The sequence below is a fragment of the Engraulis encrasicolus genome, chromosome 12, assembly GCF_034702125.1.
Source record: "Engraulis encrasicolus isolate BLACKSEA-1 chromosome 12, IST_EnEncr_1.0, whole genome shotgun sequence".
Taxonomy (NCBI): domain Eukaryota; kingdom Metazoa; phylum Chordata; class Actinopteri; order Clupeiformes; family Engraulidae; genus Engraulis; species Engraulis encrasicolus.
In genome coordinates this window covers 47,639,522-47,655,426 of record NC_085868.1, presented here as the reverse complement: position 1 = coordinate 47,655,426, position 15,905 = coordinate 47,639,522, and the positions used below count along the sequence as shown (strand labels likewise).

At 44.6% G+C, this 15,905-nt stretch overlaps 1 protein-coding gene across 1 annotated transcript; it reads left to right on the top strand.

The window, feature by feature from the left end:
* Positions 1 to 212: 212 nt before the first annotated feature.
* Positions 213 to 9,073, top strand: LOC134459570 (NACHT, LRR and PYD domains-containing protein 3-like). The gene is made up of 5 exons (XM_063211928.1): positions 213 to 274; positions 857 to 2,650; positions 3,523 to 3,693; positions 3,800 to 3,970; positions 8,899 to 9,073. Exons 1-5 carry the CDS (start codon positions 213 to 215, stop codon positions 9,071 to 9,073), a joined length of 2,373 nt encoding a protein of 790 aa, XP_063067998.1.
* Positions 9,074 to 15,905: the final 6,832 nt, after the last annotated feature.

Genomic DNA, 15,905 nt, shown 5'->3' with positions numbered 1-15,905 from the left:
AGAGTGACAAGTCCATGCGTCAACCAATAGTGTTTGGACCAGGGGACTCTGTTATGAAGTAAGACCCACAGTGTATATGTGTGTTTGTATGTGAGCGTGCGCGTTATTTAGGTATACAGAGTATATCAGAAATAGCTAACCTAAAATCTTGTGTATATCTTAGTCCAATTCATCCAAAGAGGCCAGACTCCCCTACACACAGCCATGTGTCCATGAAGAGTGACAAGTCCATGCGTCAACCAATATTGTTTGGAACAGGAGACTCTGGTGTCAAGTAAGACCCACTTTTATCTTAATAGGATTAAACACATTCTTTAAGCAAAATTATGATACCATTGGTACTGTGAACCTCTTCATTAGGGTTGTGTCTCTGTTTCTATGCCAACTGCTGCTATATATAAATAGTTACGCTTGAATATTTCTAGTGAGCTCTTGAGTAGAAGTGTGTGTGTGTGTGTGCGTGTGCGTGTGTGTGTGTGTGTGTGTGTGTGTGAGAGAGAGAGAGAGAGAGGGGGGGAGAGAGAGAGAGAGAGAGAATAATACAATATACAGTAACAACGATAAAGCTTTTGTTTCCAGTTTTGCACAGTGCATGCCAAATATTACATCGAAGAACATGAGCAGAGAAGACAAAGAGACAGAAGAGTACTTTTCTGTAGTAAAGATGTAAGTTGATGACCAGTTATATCTCCAAGTCAAAGATCACATGCTGACGCTCAATGGGTTCCTCTGAATCTTTGTGATTCTTTTCATCACTAATGTATTTACACTATCTTATTTTATGAAACCTGTGCCAATGAGGACTTGACAGGCTTGGGCACAGAATCAAACAAGAATGTGTTTCCTTGTTTTACAGGTACAAAGAAATCTGTAAACTAGAAATACTACAGGGCTACAAATCCCATCTGCAGAGGAAGTTTCAATGTTTGTGTGAGGAACTCTCAGGCCAAGGAAACCCTACACTCCTCAATGACATCTACACAGACCTCTATATCACAAAAGGAGATAGTGGAAAGGTCAATGATGAACATGAGGTCAGACAAATTGAGTTAGCCTCCAAAAGATCTGTATCATGTGACACACAAGTCAAATGTAATGACATTTTTCGTCCTTTACCTGGACACATGAAACCAGTTAGATCTGTGCTGACAAAGGGTGTGGCTGGTATTGGGAAGACAGTCTCTGTGCATAAGTTTATTTTAGACTGGGCTGAAGGAAAAGCGAATGAGGATGTCGACTTCATCTTTCCTTTACCTTTTCGGGAGCTGAATCTGATTCAAGAGAAACAACTGAGCATGCTAGATTTAGTTCAGCATTTTTTCACTGACATGAAAGGTTTCAATGTTTTCAGTGATGACAACTACAAAGTGCTTTTCGTATTGGATGGTCTAGATGAGTGTCGGATTCCTCTAGATTTCTACACAACAACAAAGTGTTGTGATGTGACAGAACCAACAACATTGTCTGCTCTGTTGACAAACCTCATCAAGGGGACTTTGCTGCCCTCTGCTCTCCTCTGGATCACCTCCAGACCAGCAGCAGCCAGTCAGATCCCTCCTGAATGTGTGGACCAGGTGACAGAAGTGCGTGGGTTCAATGACCCCCAGAAGGAGGAGTACTTCAGGAAGAAAGTCAATGATGAGGACCTGGCCAACAGAACTATCACGCACCTGAAGTCATCCAGAAGCCTATACATAATGTGCCATATTCCTATCTTCTGCTGGATTGCAGCCATAGTTCTAGAGAAAATGTTAAGGGCAACTGACAGAGCAGAAATTCCCAAAACTCTGACTCAAATGTACATCCACTTCCTGGTCATTCAGACACACATCAAAAAAAAGTATGCAAACATGAAGGATATGGGTGGAGAGATGCTTTTCAAGCTTGGGAAACTTGCCTATCAGCAGTTGCAAGAGGGTAATCTGATCTTTTACCAGAAGGACCTGGAAGATTGTAACATTGACATCAGAGAGGCATCTGTGTACTCAGGAGTGTGCACCCAGATCTTCAGAGAAGAGATTGGACTGTATCAGGGAATGGTCTTCTGCTTTGTGCATCTCAGCATTCAGGAGCATCTTGCAGCTTTATACGTGCACCTCAGTTTCATTAAACAGAAGGAAAATATCTTAAAATCATTCACCTCCAGATCCAAACTTGCTCAGGTTTTTAGACCAATGTCAGAGTCTCTGTACGACCTACACAAAAGTGCAGTTGATTTGTCTTTTGAGAGCAGAACTGGGCATCTGGACCTTTTCCTACGCTTCCTCCTGGGCCTCTCACTGGAGTCCAATCAGAATCTTCTGAAAGATCTACAAAAGACAAGCAGCCAACCATATGACACAGAGACAATTGTCAAGTACATCAAGAAAAAGATAGGGGAAAATGCATCCACAAATTCAGGGAAATTTATTAATCTCGTCCATTGCCTGAATGAGCTGAATGACCAGTCCTTAGTGCAGGAAATCCAAAGATATCTAACCTCATTTGGTCTAGAAAGAGCCAATCTTTCCCCTGCACAGTGGTCAGCTGTGGCCTTTGTGCTGCTGACCTCAGAAGAGGAGCTGGATGAGTTTGATTTGCATAAATACTACCCATCAGAGGAATGTCTTCTGAGGCTGATGCCTGTGGTCAAGGCATCCCGATCAGCTAAGTAAGTCAGTACTTAAATTAGCAAGTGTATGGCCCTACCATGGCTCTAACGAGTCCGGCCCGGGTCCTTTGCCGACGATTCCCCATCTCTCTCCCCATTCACTTCCTGCCTGCCTCTCCTTCTGTTTTATCTCCAATCAAGTCAAAAAGACCAAATAAATCTTGAAAAATAAATAAATTGGCAAGTGTATTAGGGGTTAGGAAGGTGTTCATAATGTTGCAGCTTAAAGAGTGTTAGGGTTAGGCAGCATCATCTTTAATCATAAGATTTAGACTGTCCCAGGCATGGCTGTGTTGGTACACCCTGAAAGCTAAATGTGATAAACTGTGTGTGCATCTGTGTGTTTGTGTGATGTACCCTCATAAATGTGCACAATTCTATAGGTGGAATGTCTGTGAAAAGACATTACTACCAGGGGTGTAGTGGGCGCTGTACACGGGGGTACGCAGTCCACCCACTTCTCCTGAGGAGAGATTTAAACAAACCTTCTGCCCATGTTTGAAAAAAAAGGAATGAGCACATAGCAATATTGCAGGTGTTGGACCAAACAGATGAAAACAGAGACGAATGACAGTACGTCAGTAGGACAGTCAGGACAGTAGGGGGGTTTTGACATGATAAGTTGCCTAATTATTTGATGACGTCACAAATCGCGTACCCCCACTTCAAAGATCCCCACTACACCACTGATTACTACTGTATTACCCTACTATTACACTACTATCACCTGACAATACACTGAGCCTTTATTGTTGCCATTCTGGTAACAGCTAATTTATAACATGTCTTAACAAATTTGAAGGAATTATCCTTATGAAAACATGAAAACAATGTAATAATTCATCACAAATGTGTATTATGATAATTCACAGGCTTAAAGAGTGTACGCTGACAGAGAAAAGTTGTTCCTCTTTGGGTTCAGGCCTAAGCTCAGGATCCAATCTCAAACAAATGGATTTGAGTTACAATGATTTGCTTGACTCAGGAGTGGAACTTCTGAGTGTTGCATTAGGAAATCCAGTATGTCAACTGGAGAAACTAGAGTGAGTATAGAAGTAGTATTATCCATACTCTGTGTGTATCCATGTGCATGTGTACTTGTGTGCAATAGTTGAGATGTGTTCAGATAAATGATGATGTTTTCTCCAGGATGTGGCATTGTAGGTTGACAGAGAAGAGCTGCTCCTATCTGGCCACCACTCTCAGCTCAAGATCAAATCTCAGAGAACTGGACCTTAGCTGGAATGAATTGAAGGACTCAGGAGTGAAATTTCTTAGTGCTGCACTGAGGAATCCACTCTGTCAGCTGAAGGCACTAGCGTGAGTAAAGAATCAGTGTGTGTGTGTGTGTGTGTGTGTGTGTGTGTGTGTGTGTGTGTGTGTGTGTGTGTGTGTGTGTGTGTGTGTGTTTCTGTACGTGTGCATGTCCATTTACACCCTTAGTTGCTTCAAAGTGTTCAGGTATAAATATGATGATTTTCCCATCAGGCTGTCGTCCTGTCAACTGACCGGACAAAGCTGTGGCTGTCTGGCTTCAGCCCTCAGTTTGGGATCAAGTCTCAGAGAGCTAAACTTGAGTTGGAATGATATCATGGACTCAGGAGTGGCATATCTTACTGCTGCATTAAGTAATTCACTTTGTCAACTGGAGAGACTAGAGTGAGTATAGCAGTCCATTACTTGTGTGCGTGCAAGCATGCATGCGTGTGTGTGTGTGTGTGTGTGTGTGTGTGTGTGTGTGTGCAAACACAGGGCATGTGATGCGTCAGTGCGGTAGTGTTGGAGTAGAATTAGTGCTTGCAGGTTAGTGCATGCTGGTTAGTGCAGGTTAGTGCATGCTGCATGTCGCTTCTGCTTGTTGCTCTCTGCTTTCAGCTACGGCCACCGGCTAGCCACCTCCCTAGGGGGGAGGCGAAAAGAGGAGCCGAGCGCGTAAGTCTCCTCTGCCGGTACACAGCCTCTCCATTGCCAAGACCTGTACACGCCTCCTCGTGGCCACGCACGGTAACTGGTACCTTGCGGTTCCAGGCAAAGTTGTATGGGATCTCGGAGTAGCAGGGGGCCCCAGAGACGTGGCATGCAGGCCCGCTACAATGTGGACACGCCCTGCTGCCCGTTAACCCCTGCCCCAGCTATGGGCAAATAGCAAAGACCTCAACGGTGGACCAGGCGGAGGATGGCAACAGGCAGATGTACCACAACGGCTGGGAAGGCGGATGAAGGCTAGGGGAGTAAACCCTGAACACAAATCTGCAGGTGGGGACAGGCAATAGGCAGAATCCAGCAGACCGGATTACTGGCAGTCCCTTGCAGCTCGAATCAGAGTGAAGGTCGTCGTGAGTTCCTCATGCCACTGGAAGCTACTCTGTTCGAACGAAGAATGGTGGGAGTAAGGACTGCGCACCCCTACCCTCACCCTAATCTCTTCCCTAGCGCAAGCTCCTTGTTCCATCACCCTTTCCTTTCCACCCCAGCCCCCAAGCCCCCACCAAAGCCCTGTGGCGATGTGGAATGGCGGCAGGCACAGGCCAAGGATGTGGCTGGAAGTGCCTAGTCAAACCATGCACACAGGCGGCAGTGGAGTGACGGTCGTTGTGTTGTGGGATGGGGCAGCGCATCACCTCGGCAGCTTCCACTGTGACTGAGCAGCTCCACACTGCTCACCCCTGACGGGGAAGGACCTGGAAAAGGTGGTCTAAAAATTGTCTGCTCCCTATACTCTGGATGGCTTGCCGCAGCCATCGGAGCATCCCCTACTGCGGCCGAAAAACAAAGAAGATTATTCACCTGAACATTGCCACCTGGAATGTTCGTACCCTACTGGACATGCCTGAAACATCCAACAGACCTTGCCGAAGGACAGCTCTTGTGGCCCTTGAGCTTGCAAGATACAACATAGATATTGCAGCCCTCAGTGAGACAAGATTACATGGCGAGGATTCCCTGACGGAAGTGGGTGCAGGCTACACCTTCTTCTGGAAAGGGGTCCCCGAAGGCATGCGTCGTAACCACGGTGTGGGTTTTGCTGTGAAAACCAAACTGCTACAGCAAATCCCAGAATCCCCTGTAGGCATCAGTGAGCGCCTGATGACATGGCGCATTCCTCTTGCCAAGAAGCGCTTTGCCACACTCATTAGTGCTTATGCACCAACCCTGGATGCAGATGAGAAAACAAAAGAAGATTTTTACCATCGTCTTGACGAAGTCATTCAGAAAGTCCCAGCCGCCGACAAACTCCTTCTTATGGGTGACTTTAATGCACGAGTGGGCAACGAGCATCTCATCTGGAAGAAGATCATTGGTCAACATGGAGTTGGGAAAATGAACAACAATGGGCACCGTCTACTATCCCTCTGTGCAGAGCATGAGATGCTTATTACTAATACCACCTTCCAGTTGAAAAAGCATCTCAAAACTACCTGGCAACATCCCAGATCTAAACACTGGCACCTTTTGGACTACATCATAGTTCGCCAAAAGGACAGACAAGATGTGCTGATCACTAGAGCTATGCGGGGAGCAGAGTGCTGGACTGACCACCGCATGGTTAGATCCAAACTACGCCTAGTCATCCCACCTTGCTGTCCCAAGATGGCCCCAAAGACTAGAAGACTAAACACCACCGCTCTCTCCAACCGAGACACCATTAATGACCTCCGTCGCCACCTTGCATACAACCTCTCTTCTGTCCCAGAGGAAGCTGATGCCAAAGACTGGCCAGTTCTATCTGCCGCCATCCACTCTGCCGCCTCAACAGCCCTTGGCACCAAAATCAGGAAACATCAGGACTGGTTTGACAACAACTCTTCCCACATCCATGTGACTCTGCAAGAAAAACAACAGGCCCACAAAGCCCTGCTCTCCAACCCACAGTCATCCATGCTAAAAGCCAACTACACCAAGGCTAGAGCCCAGACACAGCTGTCACTAAGGACCATGGAGGACACCTGGTGGCTGGAGAAAGCAAAAGAAATCCAACACCTTGCTGACTGCAGTGACACGCATGGCTTCTATGATGCAATCAAAGCTCTCTATGGACCAAGGAAGCAAACCCTTACTCCTGTTAGATCTGCTGCTGAAGACAACCTCCTGAAGGACCGCCAAGAGATCATTGAGCGTTGGGCTGAACATTTTAAAGGTCTCCTCAATCACAGCAACCCTGCAGACCCCAACATCCTTGAAAAGGCGCCAGCTATGCCTCAGATGCGACATTTGGACAGCCCTCCTGACTTCAAAGAAACATCCAAGGCAATCAGGAGCTTGAAAAATAACAAAAGCCCAGGACCCGATGGCATCCCTGCGGAGGTGCTCAAACAAGGGGGCTATCTCCTCACACGCCGCTTACACCTCTTGATCACCAAGATCTGGCAGTCTGAGAACGTACCTCAGGACTGGAAGGATGCCAACATCGTCGTTCTCTATAAGCAGAAAGGGGACAGAGCAGACTGTGGCAACAGTCGAGGAATTTCTCTCCTCTCCACAGCAGGCAAAGTCCTTGCAAAGATTATGCTTTCCCGACTGGTTGCATACATCTCAGAACTTACTCTGCCTGAAACACAATGTGGCTTCCGTAAGTGCAGATCCACGACCGACATGATCTTTGCTCTACGGCAGCTACTCGAGAAAAGCAGAGAGCAGCGCAGAGACCTCTACATCGCTTTCATTGACCTCAGCAAAGCTTTTGACACCATTAACCGTGACTTGCTCTGGACACAACTTGGCAAACTTGGTGTACCACCGAAGTTCCTCTCTATCCTGCAACAACTACACGAAGGCATGCAAGCCAGAGTTGTTATGGGAGGACATCAGTCGGATCCCTTTGAGGTCAATGTTGGAGTGAAGCAAGGTTGTGTCCTGGCACCAGTGCTGTTCAATTGCCTCCTCACAGCAATCACTCGACTGTTCCACCGCGCTCTGCAGCACAAAGATGGTATAGACCTGGAATACCGCCTTGATGGCAACCTCTTCAACATCCGGCGTCTCCAAGCTCAAACAAAAACATCAACCTGCCATATCCATGAGCTCCAATATGCAGATGACTGTGCCGTCTTGGCACATAGCCCAGAATCCATGCAGCATGCCCTGGACACCATCGCAGCGTTGTATCAGTCCTTCGGTCTTCAAGTTAACACCAAGAAGACAGAGGTTCTGGCGCAACTCTGTACCAGCTCTCCTTCACATCTTGGCTTCCATATCAATGGCAATCCAATCAGTCTTGTTCAGCATTTTACATACCTGGGCTCCACACTCTCTACAGATTCTACCCTTGACAGTGAAATTAACCACCGTATCAACAAAGCCTCATCAGCCTTTGGGCGCCTTAGAAAGAGAGTATTTGACAACAACAACTTGAAAACCATCACTAAAGTAGCTGTCTACAATGCAGTCTGTGTCACCACCCTACTCTATGGGGCTGAAACATGGACGCCGTACAGACGCCACATAAAGAGCCTGGAGATGTTTCACATCAGATGCCTGCAAAAAATACTCCACCTGTCCTGGGAGGACCGCATCCCCCATACTGACATTCTGACTGCCACTGGCACCACCAGCATGGAAGCAGCTCTGGCCAAGAGGCATTTACGCTGGGTTGGCCACACTATTCGCATGCCTGACTATCGCGTCCCACACCAAGTCCTTTATGGACAGTTGCTCAACTCCAAGCGGGCTGCAGGTGGCCAGAAGAGAAGATACAAGGACTTCACCAAAGAACTGTTGAAGCGCTGCAACATTAACCCTGACCACCTGGAGAAAATAGCATCCAACAGACCAACCTGGAGAGCCATGTGCAGCAAAGCAGCTGAGCAAGTCAACGAGACCTTCATTCAAAAGAGGATTGCAAGACGTGCCCAACGACACCGGCAGGCAGACCCCACCTCCCAATCAGGACATACCTGCTCCATCTGTGGAAGAGTGTGCGGCTCCAAAATTGGACTTCACAGCCACATGAGGTGGCATCAACGGCAACAACAACAGCAACGTTGACCAACACCCCCCCACCCCCAACCCCTCCCACCCGCCGGACCCAACCCCCTGGAACAAGCGTCATCATCGGACACGATGGACAGCTAAGAAGAAGAGTGTGTGTGTGTGTGTGTGTGTGTGTGTGTGTGTGTGTGTGTGTGTGTGTGTGTGTGTGTGTGTGTGTGTTTGTCGGGGAGGGGGACGACATAATAGTGTATGTTTGTGATCTCAACCATGTACTTGTGTTCTGATATGATGGTATTCTGATATTCTGGTTCCCCCAGGCTGAAGTACTGTGTGCTGACAGAGAAGAACTGTTCCTCTCTGGCTTCAGTCCTCATGTCAGGATCAAGTCTCAGAGGGTTGGATCTGAGTGGAAATAATCTGAAGGACTCAGGAGTGATCATTCTCAGTGATGCATTAAGACATCCACAGTGTCAGCTGAAGAGTCTAGTGTGAGTACATCAGTATAATTAGGGCTTGGTGATATGGAGGGAATTATATATATATATATATCTCGATATACAATATACAGTGCATCTCAAGATTTTCAATTCTAAAAAAACACGAAGCTACAGTATATCACGAAAGTGAGTACTCGAATCGTCTCGAAATGAAACGGGATTAAAAGGGAGGTCATCAGTGTGCGTTTCAACCTTTCTTTGCATTGAACTTTTACATTTTGAGTGTGCACCTGACTTAAATAGATTGGTGTGAGATTTGAATGCAATCCTATGGAGAATATCATGATCTGCTTCAGTAGTCACAGTGCATGTTGACATGCATGTTTCTTTTAGTTGTATTTCAGATTGCCTATGTTGACAGCATCCATGCATCCCCAAACCATGTCAGTCCCACTACCATGCTTGGCTATTGAGAGGATACACTTTTTTTGTAAAACTCACTTGTTTACCACCACACATGCTTGACACCATCTAAAGCAAATTTGTTTATCTTGGTCTCAAGAGAGATGAACAGACCAAGGATATGGATCACTGGAACCATGTCGTGTGATCTGAAGAGACCAAGATTAACAAATTTACTTTAGATGGTGTCATGTATGGTGGTAAACAAGTGAGTTTTACAAAAAAAAATGTGTATCCTCTCAATAGTCAAGCATAGAAGTGGGACTGACATGGTTCGGGGATGCATGGATGCTGTCAACATTGGTAATCTGAAATACACCTAAAAGAAACATGCATGTCAACATGCACTGTGACTACTGAAGCAGATCATGATATTCTCCATATTGCATTCAAATCTCACACCAATCTATTTAAGCCAGGTCCACACTCAAAATGTAAAGGTTCAATGCAAAGAAAGGTTGAAATGTTCACTGATGACCTCCCTTTTAATTTTGAGATGATTCGAGACGATTCAAGACAACACAGCCCCTTCTTTACCGGATTTTGATCTGGGGTGTACTCACTTTTGTGAGTACATGTTCAAACATTCATTGGCTGTATTTTGTTTTTTTCTGAGTGAACAAGAAATGTAATGGTTAAATAAGTTGTTAAAAGGTCACTAATCATTGTGTCAAAGTGACATTTTTGTAATGCTTTCTTATGAAAAGATATACTCACAAATCTGCAAAAACTGTGTGGGGTGTACTCACTTTTGTGATATACTGTAAATAAAACTTCTTTGGAATACTTTTAATAGACAACTGGCATCGGGCTATCAACTCCATTCGTTTAAGCCACTGGTAATTGGGACAGAACTGTTTCAGGATATAACGGCTTCAAGACAAAACTGTCTGGGGTGCGGCTCTGCAGTCAGATAATTGTCTACCGCCAAAAAAACTAGGTGTCGAAGAAAGGGCGCTATAGTGGGTTAGTGGCCGAGTGAGCTTGCTGGTGTAGCGAACCGCAGGTATGCAGGGGGCTGTGAGTGGAACCAACATCAAGTAAATGTTATTGCCTAGTATTAAACGCTGCCTTTTATTTCTTTCAACTAGGCCTAACTGTTTTGCTGTGTTACAGATGTACACAAGTAAGAAAATGACAATTTCCCAAGTTTTGCCAGTGTGGCTGCTAACAAGATTTTTTTTTTTCAGCCAAAATCAAGTGTGTGTGTGTGTGTGTGTGTGTGTGTGTGTGTGTGTGTGTGTGTGTGTGTGTGTGTGTGTGTGTGTGTGTGTGTGTGTGTGTGTGCGCACGTGCGTGCGTGCGTGAGTGCATAATAAAAGTAGCTGTTTCGGTGTGTTCAAATATATGATGTTTCACTCAGGTTGTCGTCCTGTAAGTTGACAGAAAACTGCTGTGGCTCTTTGGCTTCAGCCCTCGTCTTGGGATCAAGTCTCAAAGAGTTAAACCTGAGTAGGAACGATATCAAGGACCCAGGAGTGACACATCTTACTAATGCCTTTAGTAATCCACTCTGTCAACTGGAGATACTAGAGTGAGTATATCAGTCCAGTGTGTGTGTGTGTGTGTGTGTGTGTGTGGCAACTGACACAACACTTGTCACTTAACCACCTTTCTTTCCCATTAACCCCTTAATGCAAGGCCTAAGTTATAACCTGTCACCAACATTTTAATGACCAAGTCTTAATCTGTTACTTATTGTGAGGTTGGTTAAGGGTTTTACCGTTACAAGAGTGACAAAAGCAATGCATGGTGTTTGTTTAGGGTATATGTTGTAATTGTAGCGTAGGAGCCTCGGAAAATAACTTTCTAACATGTCATATACAATATGTCATGTTGTGTAATGCATTACATTTTTAGATGACTGAGCCCAATACTGTCCTATATCCTTATCTGCAGTAAGACCACAGTTAATATCTATGTGCATCTGTCCTTGTGTGTCGTAGTTGAAGCGTAGTCTCATATGATGACGTTTTCCCCAGGCTATTGTCCTGTAGGCTGACAGAGAAAAGCTGTTGCTATCTGGTTTCAGCACTCAGCTCAGAATCAAGTCTCAGACAGCTGGACCTGAGAGAAAATAATCTGAAGACGTCAGATGTTGCATTTCTCTCTGCACTGCTGAGCAACCCAGAGTACAAACTGGAGAAGCTTAAGTAAGTCCCTTCTGCCAAAGCCATCATGGTGCTAATTGGATGTTTCGGATATTTATTAGTATGTGTACCAGTGTAATTAAGCGATGGACATGTGCATGCAGTATCACACAATAGGATTCAGAGAGAGAATAGGATGGCTTTTAGGTCAACAAAAAAACCTCATGTTTTTTTCACACACACAAGCGCGCGCACACACACACACACACACACACAAGGGAAGTAGTGGTTGGTGCCATCTCAAATAATGAGCTCAGCTGTATGGGAAGGTGAACATTAGCATTTCCAGGTGTATGGTAATTATTGTAATTGTACCATATAATAATTTTGAACTCTGTACGATGTACAAGTACTAATGCGAGAAAAAAAAACATGATGTACAATCATTTCAGAAGTTTTTTTTTTCAGTTGACCTTAAATCCATCCTAGTCTCTCTGAATCCCCAGGCTCAGACTGAACATGTCACAGTCATCGTGCTGCTAGAACTCAATAATATGATAAATCCGTAGTTCAACACTTGGAGAGTATTTAATCTGTTCCAGGGTGTATTTGAAGAGTTGTTTAACACTGCATCATTTACTGTGTATACAGTATTCTACAAGAACAACGGTTATGAGCTGACACCTGGGTGAAATTGAAATGTGTTATTTATTTTGTTTACACCTCTGGTACCTCTTTATCAGGCTGTGAAGTTGCTCAATATCTGAAAGAGGACCATCAACACCAGCTTTCAGCAGCACACATGAAACAAAACTCCCTAAAAGAAGGGATTATGTTGGGATAAAGTTCAGACTCAGCAGTGTGGTGATCCAAGTCCCAGAGCTGAATGGGGAGCGTGTTCCAGAGAGGCTCCTGAAGTGAGGCTGGGGTCCAGCACACATCAGCATCTCTACTGCTCAATGAGTACGGAACACAGGAAAAGGCCTTTGACTCAGTACACACAATGACGTATCTGTGTATATTCGAATTCAGCTAGTATGATACTCTGTGTAGCCTATTTGTACTTGTAAGTAGTTATTCACATTTCACACTAATGACTTGATAAAAAATCTTGACGTGTGTATTGTGTGTATACATTGACACTGATTAAAATATACCTGACAAGAACTTCTTCTGTAGCCCCTTTGTGCAGGTGGGCCTGTCAGCAGGCCTGTTCACATATTGGTGAAAAGACTGAACTACACCATAACAACATTGCTATGGCATTACCAAAAGCCTTAAAGGGACACTGTGTGAGATTTTTAGTTTTTTATTTCCAGAATTCATGCTGCCCATTCACTAATGTTACCTTTTTCATGAATACTTACCACCAGCATCAAATTCTAAGTATTAATTATGACTGGAAAAATTGCACTTTTCATACATGAAAAGGGGGATCTTCTCCATGGTCCGCCATTTTGAATTTCCAAAAATAGCCATTTTTAGCTGCAAAAATGACTGTACTTGGACCATAGTAGAAAATATATATATTTTTTAACTTCTTTTTATTTTGATTTTCATAGTCATACAGTGCATCAATACATCACCATTCTTATTTAACAAATAAAACAAAAAGTTGCGTATCAGATATACATATTCCAATATTAGCAGGTACAAATAAGTAGTCCACAGCTTAAGTATACATACATGTCCTTGGGTTAGTAGAAAATATTTGTTTATTACTTAGTAAACTTTCAGGTAAGGATCAAATTTGGCAATAGGCAGCCCAGTTTCAATGAGCAGCATAGTTGCAGTACCTTTTTTGACCATTTCCTGCACAGTGTCCCTTTAAGTAACAGAGTAATACAGTACTTGTGTAGTAAGGTGGACCGTATGTTAATTAACCCAGAAATTAATTACTAATTTCTATGCATGTAATTGCACGACTACGCCACTGGGGGAATTTCGCCACCCAGAATATTGATTCAAACCAGAGATAAACCAAGGCACAACAGGTTTGGATAAACGTAGACAGAGACGTGTACTTCTTGTTTCAAAATAAAGATATTTTCTTTATTAACACATACTTAAAATAAGAAAAGAAACATGCATTTAAAAACTCCTGCTCCTCCTAAAACAAAAAGGGGACAGAATTGTGGAGAGGGGGAGGTCTGAGATTCCTATGGCTTTAACTAGTTCAACACCACCACGATATCAGTGCAGGTAAACCGTGTCTGCAGTAAGGATTCCTATTTACACACATATGCGCATGGGCATACCACGTCAAGCAAGTGATTCAATCACTAAGTCTCTCCATGGCAAGCAAGTGATTCAATCAATAAGTCTTTTGCACCGCAAGCAAGTGATTTAATCCGTATGTCTTTACACTGCAAAGGTAATTTCAAGTGGTGCACGTCACCACTAAAGCTACAATAAGTGCGTAAGGAGACACGGGGCCTGTACTGAAGGCGGTTGGGAATAACTGGTCAAATAATAGCCTACTAGAGCAACTAGACAGCCAGACCAGAAGAGAGAGGGGGGGAAAGATGGGAAGGCGTGGAAATTAAACAAACAAAAACAAACATAACAGAAAGGCAAGCTAAATGATCAAGGGCAAAACAGCAGTTTACAATTTCTGTGCCACCGACCCTCGATAGCACATCTGAGGAGTCAGGCAAACAAACAGTGGTAGTTCATCATTTATACACAATAATGTTTACATACAACACATCGGTAATCAGGCGCGGTTCTTGCATAGAGGCGTTGCTAGGCAACCGCCTTAGGCCCCGCCTTAGCCCCGCCTTAGCCCCCCAAATTTAGGGGCCCCCTCTGACTGGGAGCGGAAAATTTCACATAGTAATTGGGGCCCCTTTGGACAGTAATTCACAAATAAATGGTAATTTTCATAAATAATGAATTTTGTATGTTTAAATTGGAAATAAGAGCAACACAATACATTACAAACAAATACAGATCCCGTGCACACCCCTCTCTTTCGTGTTAAAATGGAATATTCCATCGATGCATGCCATGTGCGAGACGAGTTCCAAAACATTCGCTACGTTCCCACACAACATGCCTGCGCATATCTGCACCGCTCAAATGCGCACAATGCGTAATTACGGCGCATTCGGAACGCACTGTGAGTGCGCATTGCTGCCCATATATGCGCAGCGGGTCCCTCCGCGAACGCGCTGAAGAGGGAAGCGACTCAAGCGAGGTGACTGACATTTCTAGGTGGTGAACAGACATGCGAGTTTTGTGCTTTCCTGAATATGGATAACACTGTGCGTAAATGTTTTAAAACTCCAACATCGGTAACTTTGGATAACCCACGACATGACATGTTAGAAGCCTGGACTATCTCCGTGGATCGGACAGCGACAAGGAAACGGTGCCCTACACTGTAGCACTAGCAGGTCAACTACTGTGGCTATCCCCACTGGTGGATCTGTGAATGGCCGCGGCACTGATAACCCCAAGTTTTGTTGAATGAATACCTCGTGAGATATTTTGTTTCAAAAAGGCGTTACTTTTCCTCTAGATGTGAACTGGAATTGGCTCGAGTAAGTTATTCCATTGAAAAGGACACAGCCTTTAAGCGCTTGCAGACGGTGCATCGGTTACTGTATCATCAGACAACCTTCTCAATCTCTCTGAAATGATTTCAGAAACATGCTGTCGAAATTTTGAAAGGCTTAAACAAGCATGCAGCTTTCAAGGAACATTCTGTAACTTGATGCGATGTGGCGAGATTTAGAACATCGCAGAATTAGCTGACATGTCAGCCATAGCTCCAGTAGATATGCTGGAGTTTTTAATAATGAACTGCGTTACGTGGCGATATTGCTGGCTAGTTCTGGATGCTAACAGGAGGTGATGTGGAAGTTCAGCCTGGAGAAACGCCGACGTGATTGACAAAAGACAGCGCACTCTACTCATAGTAAGTCACATTGATTGTGTGTGTGTGTAATGGCAATTGGAACTATTGCTACTACTATGCCTCAGTTGGTTGGTTTGGAATTCACCCGCCGTGGTGTTTTGTTTTGTAGCCAATTCAGTTTGAGATGCTTGCTGCTCGCCGTCCAATACCTCATGTGCACACGCAGTTGGTGGTGTGGCGGTGGTGGCATTTGGGCAAAATGATACACTGCAATCTTACTGTCTATTTTTATTTGTGTCGTTGAACTTTGATCTGTGTTTGGATTCCCTGATTGACGCTCCCAACGCAGGACGCTCCCCTGTCGGCTCGCAGTTGGTGGTGTGGCGGTGGTGGCATTTGGGCAAAATGATACACTGCAATCTTACTGTCTATTTTTATTTGTGTCGTTGAACTTTGATCTGTGTTTGGATTCC

Bases quoted from the DNA above. Each gene is read 5' to 3' on its own strand.
- LOC134459570 (XM_063211928.1), top strand. From the start codon at position 213: ATGAAGAGTGACAAGTCCATGCGTCAACCAATATTGTTTGGAACAGGA. The intron at 275-856 runs GTAAGACCCACT...CTTGTTTTACAG, and splicing joins ACAGGAGACTCTGGTGTCAA to GTACAAAGAAATCTGTAAAC. The intron at 2,651-3,522 runs GTAAGTCAGTAC...GATAATTCACAG, and splicing joins AAGGCATCCCGATCAGCTAA to GCTTAAAGAGTGTACGCTGA.